The sequence below is a fragment of the Triticum dicoccoides genome, chromosome 6B (assembly GCF_002162155.2).
Source record: "Triticum dicoccoides isolate Atlit2015 ecotype Zavitan chromosome 6B, WEW_v2.0, whole genome shotgun sequence".
Lineage (NCBI taxonomy): Eukaryota > Viridiplantae > Streptophyta > Magnoliopsida > Poales > Poaceae > Triticum > Triticum dicoccoides.
This window is the reverse complement of record NC_041391.1, coordinates 15,212,934-15,222,814: the sequence shown is the minus strand read 5'-3', so window position 1 is coordinate 15,222,814 and position 9,881 is coordinate 15,212,934. Positions and strand designations below refer to the sequence as shown.

The following is a 9,881-nucleotide window of genomic DNA, read 5'->3' as shown; positions in this document are numbered from 1 at the left end:
AATTTTGGTTAGTAATACGTCTATAGCATTGCTGAATGTTTGATTTGATTGCAATCGTACAAAATACAGTCATTGACAAGGATGGCGTTTGAGCACATGGATGCTTCTGAAACAATTCACCGATTTTGCAAAAAAATATCATCAAATTTAAAAAAAGTTTATAAATTTTGGTTCATTCGAATTCAAAAAAGTTCATCAATTTGTAAAAAGTTGGGAATTATAAAAAATAAAAATATAGAAAAAAACAGAAAAAAAGTTGACAAGTTTCAAGAAAAGTTCATGAGATTCAAAAGAAGTGTGTGAATTTGAAAGTACACGTATTCAAGAAAAGTAAGCAGATTTTTTAAGAAAAAGGAAGAGGAAAATGAAAAGAGAAAGAGAATAGCAAAAGAAGAAAAAAAAACTAAGGAAAACCGGCGAATAGAAAACTGGGGAAAAAAACAGAAAAACCGCTGCAGTTTTCTATCGTTAAAGATGAATAAAAAACATACTAGGCACAAATAAGGATTGCCCATGGCCGATGGCTAATTTTTTTTAAATAATACATTTTTTTATTAATTTTCATAAATATTACGCTGGATAAAAAAATTTCAAAAATAATACACCGTCGGCCCGCTGCAGGCCGACTGGGCCTAGTCGGCCCACAGCAGGCCGATTGGATTCCAGTCAGCCTACAGCTGGCCGACGTGTTTTTTTTTTTTTTGCTAGATGGTTCCTTTTGATCTTGCATATTGTCAAAGAAAATGGTGTGACATTAATTTGCTATACCACACTGGGTGTTTGCTTCTGCATGTAACAGAGTATAAATACATGCAAAATACCAAAACGTAATTCAGTTCAGAACAAAAACAATGCAGCATTGACTACATTGTTATCTATTGGTGCTGAATTTTGACAAGCTTGAATGCCTGGAAGATGAGGTCTCATTAAACTAAAATTGAACAAAACTAGAGTACATCAACCAACAAACTGGATCAAGTCTGAACGACATCCAGACAAGTTCACCTATGGATAAACCACTCTTCTTAGCAGACAGAGTGCCAAACCACTCTTCTTCAGCCATTCTCCAAGCGCTGAACGCCAATGTTCATTCCTACCTTGAAGACCAGTACAATTTCTCATTTTCCAACAGCCACCTATGAAAACCAGTACAATTTCTCATTTTCCAAATGATCCAGAACAACAAGGCTAACACCTGAGGTCAGTCAAGGCAGAAGTAAATGATTCCAACCATTTGCTAGCACAGATCATGATATAACAACACAGCTTCAAACACATGTAAGCCTGATTGGTGAAAACCTGATGGTAGGCCGTAAACAAAAAATTGTACAGCTCTATTGTTCAGTTTTGAGATCACTTGTCACTAGAACTGAATGCATCAGTCAGTAGGCCATTAAGAAATACAGGAGAAAAGTGAAGGACTAATCTGATACAGACTAGTAAAACATGAATTACTTTCACAACATTTAATCACTTAACAAAAAGATACTGCAGAAAGAACGGAGATTTTCAGCTCACAAGAATTAGAACAAGCAACCAGCAAACTGGATCAAAACTGAATCCTCGGACTGGTGACCATCAATTAGTCCAAAATTGTTCCCAAAAAGAGGGTCCAGAATTGACATTCAGAGAAAAATTTATAATGACATGGAAATATGAGGATTCGTGGATCTAACGACTAGCTTCATCAAGTGTTAGCAATCACCTAACTAGCACGCGACAGACATACCATACCAGATAACAAACATCTTGTCAGGGAAGAACACTAAAACAAAGCTTGCCAGCTTAAGGTGCCAAGTAAAACCTTTGTGGTGCAGTAAGCATTTAAATTTGTTAATTGTGTTAAGAAACTTTACAGCAGAACCAGGATTTCAGAGGGCCCTCCAGGCTATAATAGAACATTGCTGGGCGATAACCAACATAAGCCTGTTCCAACCCCAACTCAGAGATGAGGAACTCGAACCTTCGATGAAGCGATTCCTCGGACATCCTCAACAAAATCAGAACCTTAGGCACAGGAATATTCACCCTCGGCATCAGTCAACCTTAACATTTTCTTCAGGTATTTCATTTTGGTGGCGATATTTTTTCCTGCCAAGGAATGCGACAATGCACAGGGTGTGCCTGAACATCCCAAAGTCATGGGGCACACTTATACCATCGGTGCAAGCCAAACATCACCCAGAATGCATTAAAAAAATAAAATAGAGATTTTAATACAATGTAGAATGACCTGTTCTCATTTACTTAGTTCCAAGTGTTAGATAACATGGCATGGCATGATGATGAACAAGTTCACAACAAAGGCATGGTTTCTTCTCTACTACTTCCTCCGTCCCATAATATAAGATGTTATTACAATCAATATATGAGTACGTTGGTTGTAATAGCATCTTGTATTATAGGACGGAGGGAGTTAATGATAACCTTAACATATCAGGATTTAAATTATCAGTTTCATCAATCGTTAGCAACGACCATACCAGCATCTAACAGAGCGGACAACCAACATCAAGTTAGGCAAAGTACACTGAAACAGGAATTACCAGCTTTCAACAAATTGAAAACTTTGTTGCACCTTACAAAGTTTACCAATTCTCATAGCCCATTCATGATTCATGTAAATCTGAATCTAGCCGGCACTTCCCCTTTGCAAGCAGCCGCGTAGTCTTCAGCAAGGTGTGGTGCGGCTTCCTTGTGAGGGCATATGAACTTTTCCATGAAAACCTTCTCAGTCTTAACCAGTGTTGTATAGTAGCTCCGCCCGTGCTCTAGCAATCCATTTTCCTTCAGAAATCTCACAACATAGTAGCGGGGCCTGAGCCGGCCCTCCAGGCTGTAAGTGAGCAAAGCCGGGCGATGCGCAATGTAGGCCGGCTGCAAGCCCACCTCAGAGATTAGGAAGTCTGACATACGCTGCAGCACGTCATTTGACCTCCTCAGCAAAAACGGACCCTTGGACACGGCAATGCTAACCTCGGTATCTGACCACCTAAGTGTCTTCTTCAGGTAGTCCAGTTTGGCAGCGATCTTGTCCTCGCCGACGTATGAGATGGCTTGCAGCGCTTGCCTGAACATTCCAGAGCCACGGGCCACACCTATACCTTCGGCGCACGCAACCATCGCCAGGACGCGCCCTGGTTTGGCGGTGAGGATCCTAGGCGTTTGGATGAGCAGCTTGGCAATATCACGATCACCTAGCCCGCACTCCCGCAGGAAGGCCTCGTTGGGCTTGACCACCCTCTCGAGGTGGGAGCCGAGGAAGGCGGTGCAGCATTTGAGCGGCCGGAGCAAGTTGTCGATGGAGCCGAAGAGTGGAAGGTAGTACTCTAGCTTGGAGACGACGCATCTATGGCGGAATTCGGTCGGGGCGAGCGAGACGAGGCGCGCGATATCAGAAGGCGATAGACCGAGGCCGGTGAACCCGGCGAGGACGGGGGACAGGGTTGTCTCCACTTTGGCGCAGAGGAACCGCGGGTCCCTGGCGACGAGGGCCGCGACATCGGCGCCGGTGAGGCCGATGCCGGCGAGGAAGGCGAGGACGGCGTCGGGCTTGGCGGGGGACTTGAGGTGGGAGAGCCTGGCGGAGGCCTTGAGTGCCTGCGCTGGGGTGAGGCCGCAGGTGGAGACGAGGTAGTCCTCCACGGCGAACCTAGGGTTGGGAGAAATGCGGGGGGCAGCGGCGGCGGAGAGGAGGCGGTGGAGAGAGAGGGGTATGGAGGTGGAAGAAGGTGGCGCGGCGGAGAGGAGATGGGAGAGGGCGCGCTGCCGGAGGTGGAGCATGGCGCCGCGACGGCGGAGCAGCGGCGGCGGCGGCGGGCGGTGGGGAATTCCTACGAGTGGCGTTGGGTGCGGCGTGTGTGTCTCCGGTTGTTGTTTGGTGGACGGACAGCAACTGTCAAATGAACTGGGCTGAGTTGATCCGTGCCGTCCAAACGGCATCCAACGGCGTCTTTCCATCCACACGTTGCCAAGAGTCCCTCAGAACCCAAATATCTCTACTCCTAATGACTGAGTTGGTAGGATTGTGTCCACGGTTTATTTTCGTCCGGTTTATTTTCGTCTGGTTTATTTTTGTTTGGTTTAATTTGGTCTCTCCTTCCATCATCATATCCTCACGTTGATTTTTTTCACCCTCCCAATAAAAACTTTCTTAACATTTACAAACTTTCCCAATAAAAACTTTCTTAACATTTACAAACTTTCCTAACCAGACACCGTCACAAACGGGCAGGTACAGAAATCACATTACAAACATTAAAACCCTATTTTCATGAAAATCAATTCAAAATCCTAACTTTCCTAACGCATCGATTCTTACCTTTCCTATGTACCTCATTGGTGCCCCATCGATGCCCCCTCCCACCAAATGTAAGTTCTTTCATCCCCTCGCACGATCCCCTCGAACCACCGTCAAAGTAAGGAAACTTTGTTCCAAATCATGCCATTTTAGTCAACGCCAAGCTGCTCATGGCCGGGGACGCCGTCGTCTTCATGCGCCGTGCCGACGGGGAGCTGCTCGCCGGGATCCGCCGCGCGCCCAGGTACCCCGCCATCTCCCAGCAGGCGTCCGAGGGCGCCGAGCGCCGGCCACGCAATGCGCGCGCGGGTCCCGCCCGAGGAGGTGGACGAGGCCGTGCGGCTCGCGGCAGAGGGCACGCTCTTCACCGTCACCTACTACCCGCGCCAGGGCGCCGGGGAGTTCGTCGTGCCCAAGCAGGAGGTGGAGGACGTGCTGATCGGCGCCTGGGCACCCGGCGTGCAGGTGCGCATGAAGTTCCTCGACGCCGAGGAGCGTCGCTCCGAGTGGAACAACGGCGCCGTCAAGGCCGTCGAGTCGTCGACCCCTCCATCTGGCGCATGCTCGAGGTACATCTTGCGTCCATACATCCATCTCTCCAGTCAATCCATCCGATCATTGCGATAATTGTCTGGTTGATCGATGGAGTCCACCTCTGTTTGGTTCAGGCATGCTTGCTTCAATTTGTTTGCTCTGCCATTCAGTATGGAGTAGCCCTAGATGTTCACCATGCTAGCGACTCGCCCGTCAAACCGCAGAGATCCCTGGCATGGAGTAGCCCTAGATGTTCTAGGCCACCACCGCCAATCCGGCAAGCCTACGCTGCGACCGTTCATGGCGCCTGGGGGCAATGAACTGGCATTGCGGTCATGGAGGGGAGGCTCAGGAGCAGGGCGACGCTGGCTGGTAGAGGAATTCGAAGGAGCCAGGCCGCCCTGGCGATCACCTTGACTGCTGCGTCGTGCACCAACTAACGGCAGTGTCCGCGGTGGTGAAGAAGCATACACGGCGAGGCTAATATAAGGTATAGCTTGGAGGACGCAACCCCCTGTCGTCAACACGTCATGGCCCGAATCGCCTGGAGGCCGCAACCCCTGCCTGTGCTCCAGATTCACAGTGTGTCCTGACGAACGAGGCGGCAATCTCTGAATTGAATAATTGATCGTTCATCCCGTTCTACCGCTGATTCGCTCGGCGCCACCTCTGTGGTACTCTTGACTGCTTTCACATATCCCCACAAGGTATAGTACGTGGTATCCCACCCCATGTCATGTAATTGCATTCTGAAGCAATTAGTACATAGGAGTCAACCCATAGGACAAGGAGGACCCGGTTATAGATTTTTTTTAAGGGAGGGTGTGCCGTGTACGGGAGCATATCTGTTAGTTTGTATCCTATGTTTAACAATTTCGGAAATTTTTGTAGTATAAAAATCTCAATAGTGAGGATACATTGCTGGACGTGATGTGATGTATATGATTTAGTTTATCATTAGTTGTTCTCCTTGCCACTACCCACTAAATTTCAGATCTTCCTTCAACTTCTAATGGTAAATATTCAATTAATTTTAGTCGGCTCAAAAGGCTTCAAGCTTCTTTGTCCATTATTTCCTGTTCAACTTTAAGAAACCTTTCAGTTTGTTTTGTTTCACTTACTTTACTATTCCTTCTTGATAAACTCACCAGGTACTGTATATATCTCTCCCTGGTCACAGTGGGATGGCTAATAATTTCATGCACAACACCACAATAGCAGATATTCGGAGATTTGGAATTGTTTTGCTGTTTTCTTCCTATGAAAGATAAGCATGAATGCAGCGATGGCAAACCTAAACATCGTTGCCAATTTTCTCTTTCACAGAATAGGATGAATGTCACGGCAGCAGCTGCAAACTCCAAGAACGTTATTGTCATGGGGGGCACCAGTTTCAATTGTGTCTTCTTGCAAGCTCCTTGTCAATGAGAGGCACAAGGTCAGTCTGTACTCTGTAGATACATTTGTGATGCAGTGATTCTTCTCTTATGCTAACTAATACATTGATTATGTCCTATGATTCTCTAGGAGCACTAAGAAATTATATGTTTTCTAAGGGTCACATCACACGAGGAAACTATCACCCACAGCCATGAAATTTCCAATTGAATCAAATGCAAATTATACATAGTGCTCTTCCAAGCCACAGTTCAACCCCCACTTCTTGCCGCCCGCCTTCAGCCCCAGCAAGACGATTAAATATTTTACCTCAATCCATATATCAGATCTCGTGCTCAAGAAGACGATAGTGAAGAGCATGATAATGATCCAAATGTATGTTAACAATTGGTCCAGTTTAGAAATCTAAACAGGAAAGCTGAGGGGCCATTTAGTTTATACCCAGGCCCACCTCGCCAGAGATGGTGCGTGCAGATATTTTGGCGAACGATTCCCCTGCCCCTGTTTCGCCTGTCCGTGGACGCAGAATGAAAGCAGCGACCAGTTTTTTTTGGCATGACTCCTATAATTGGGTTTCAATCTAAACAGTACCCAGTCAATGCCGAACTTCTTACTCAATATGACTCCTCAGGTTTCATTTGTTGGGGAGGCAGACAGAAACAACGATAACTAATATTTTTTCTTTTCACTCACAATAATATTGTCATCAGATACAATTGCTATCAGGTTAGTGTTTTGTGAGCTTTCATCATGTCCCTTTATGGAACTTTTAAATGTTGATTATCATTTATCACTGCTGCTACTTTATGCAGAGTATTGATGTTTGTACTGAAGGAAGTCCAAAAGTCTTATCGATGCAGGCAAGACACTTGATATGACAAATTTCAAGTGGAAACGAACAAATATTATGCTTGTTCATCGCTTGATGTCTACCCTGACTATTCTTTCATTTGAAACTCGCTAATAACAAGTTTTTACTCTGCTGTTAAAACTGATGTTGCTAATTCGGTTCATAAAATTATTGTCGTTATAATTTGGCGATGTAATACTTTGCCATAAGCCAATATCAAATTATGAAGCATTGCTATAACTTCCAACGTGGTGCTAGAGCATTATATATGAATGTACTTAGTTAAAGGCCATCCAAAGATACACATCTGCAAGGAAACTGCACAATGTCAATACGAATATGAAAGATAATTGGATAAATAACTTTGAAATCTGATCTTTTTCTGATGATAACACAACTTACGCTGATTTCCATAATGAACAGAGAATAGAAAAAGTGTTGTTGCGGCCATGACTTGAATAACAAACCAAATTCACAAGGTCGGTACTGGACTATTGGTAATATATATTCTTTTGGCAGGGATTTAGAAATACTTCACATCTCTTTTTAGTGGATTTTGTGATAGGAGTGAGAGTTGAGAGTGAGCGGGTTGGAGGCTGTGGTTGATTTGTTCAGTTAGAATGTGAGCGGAATATTTTCCCTACTTAAGAAAAAGTGACAAATTGGATAAGGCAGTCATATTTTTTTGATCAGGTCATACAATATATTTTTTAGGATAGAAGGGTAAATGCATTAGTTTGTTGTTTTAATAGTTAATAACAGACGCGGTGGCGTATTAGTTGCATCCCCAACAACAACCATCATATTTTTGTTTTGTGGTAATGCATGACATTCAACTGTATGTTACAACATGGCAATGCCTCACGAGACATCGAATTTGCCTTCTTGGCTTGGGATCGTCATGGGCGGCGCACGCCTCCTCCGCCTTGATGGTCGTGGCGGATCGGCACGAACACGGGAGGAGGGGATCATGACGGAGAGCAAGCGGTTGGTGGGGGCACTCCTTCTTGGTGGTCCGTGGGAAAGTATGGTATGAAGGGAAGAGGGCTCCAGGACGAAAGTGAGGTGAGTCTCATCCGGTTATAAAGTAGAGGGCTCCAGCGAGAAATATTAGGCTATGGTGGGAAACTGAGCTGGAAGGAGAGAGGGTCCGACATGAGGGAAGGGTGCCTCATGGTGTGGGGTTTTGTGTTGTGTTGGGACCGCGTGTTGGAAATAACATGGCGGATAGTTCGGACAACGACATTGCTCCCCATATATGAGATGGATTTGGGGCAGCCTGTACTAAACCCGGGCAAACGTCGGGCCGGGCCGGGTTTCGGGCCGGGCTTGTAAAAGCCCGACCTTCATTTCTCAAGCCCGAGCCCAGCCCGAAGCCTGAAATACTCCCTGTTTTCAAGCCCGAGCCCGGCCCAAAATCAAGCCTGAAGCCCGAAAGCCCGGCCCGAATGCTGTTTTTTAGTACGCGCACGTGCAAGCCCGGCCCGAAGCCCGAAAGCCCGGCCTGAAATACAGAAAAATTGAAGCTCGAGCCCGGCCTGAATTATCTTTCAGGCTGCAAAACAAAGCCCGAGCCTGGCCTGAATGTCAAGCCCGACCTGGCCCGGCCCGGGTTTTTCGGGCCGGGTCGTCGGGCCGGGCTGCCCATGCCCGGGTTTAGCCCGGACTGTCCAGTCGGTTGAGTTTTGAGACCGTTGGGCGCCCGTTTGAAGTCCGAACATGCCCGGACGTACGAGGAAGAAATGAGCTTCGACCATAGAGGTGACCTTAATCATTTATTTGATTCATTTATATACATTATAGCCCGTAGCAACGCACGGGCATTCTACTAGTAACTACTAGCACACGAAAACATCTATTATGCACACCCCTAAAAATAAGGGAATCGTTCGGCAACGGCGCACCGGCCGAAGCTTCGGCCGGTCGCGACCACGCGCAAACGCGCCAGCGACTCGCCTAGCGACACGTAGGATTGGAGGGGCCCGCCCATGTGCGTCTTCTCCCTCTTGCCTTTTCTCTTCTTCCTCTCGGTCATCTCTCTCTTCTCTCTCCCCGTTGCCGTGGTCAACCCATCGCCCACGCCGGAGGCCTCCCAGGGGCGCCGCCGTCATGAGAATTAGCCGATCTGGCTGCCCTCGACCAGACCTGCGCGGATCCGCATGCATCGGAGCTCTGCCTACCTCGCCGGACCCGACCACGCTGGAGCTGCAACTAGCCATGGCAGACTACACCCCGCGGCGAAATTTTGCTGGAACCGGTTGTAACAAATTCACTCACCGGTGGTAGCAAAAATCTACTACGGTTGCAGCAAAACGGCATCAACGTCATCGCCGGGTCGCAGCTGAGATAAGAGGTTTGAAGCTTTTTTCAATGCGGTTGTAACTTTTATAACTGTCGATTGCAACTTTTCGTTTTTCGGCCATGGCTTCGATTCCACGGTTGAAACTTTTTTTATAGTCGGATGAAGCTTTTTTCGTCGCTAGATGAAGCTTTTTCTGTCACCGGTTGTAACTTTTCTTGGTCATCCATGGCTCCAGTCGTATACTAGTTGAAGCTTTTTTCGTAGCCGGTTGAAGCTTTTTCTATCGCTAGTTGTAGCTTTTTTTGTCGTTGGTTGTAGCACTGGGCATCTTCCCCAGTGCTCGATTTTTTGTTTGCAAGATGCACACCGGGGATGAGCGGCGGCGAGCATGCCGGCGAGCTTCAGTCGTTGCAACCGGAGCTACAACGGTCTCAACAAGAGCTTCAACCGCGGGGTGGGGCTGTTGCACGGGGTAAAGCAACAACGGCGAGCGGCTA

At 46.9% G+C, this 9,881-nt stretch overlaps 1 protein-coding gene across 1 annotated transcript; it reads right to left on the bottom strand.

Moving 5' to 3' along the window:
* Positions 1-889: 889 nt before the first annotated feature.
* LOC119326387 lies at positions 890-3,939 on the bottom strand. The gene is made up of 2 exons (XM_037600043.1): positions 2,547-3,939; positions 890-1,136 (listed from the first exon to the last, which is right to left on the bottom strand). The coding sequence occupies exon 1, from the start codon at positions 3,781-3,783 to the stop codon at positions 2,617-2,619; it is 1,167 nt and encodes a 388-aa protein (XP_037455940.1). The 5' UTR covers positions 3,784-3,939; the 3' UTR covers positions 890-1,136; positions 2,547-2,616.
* Between the last annotated feature and the right edge of the window lie 5,942 nt (positions 3,940-9,881).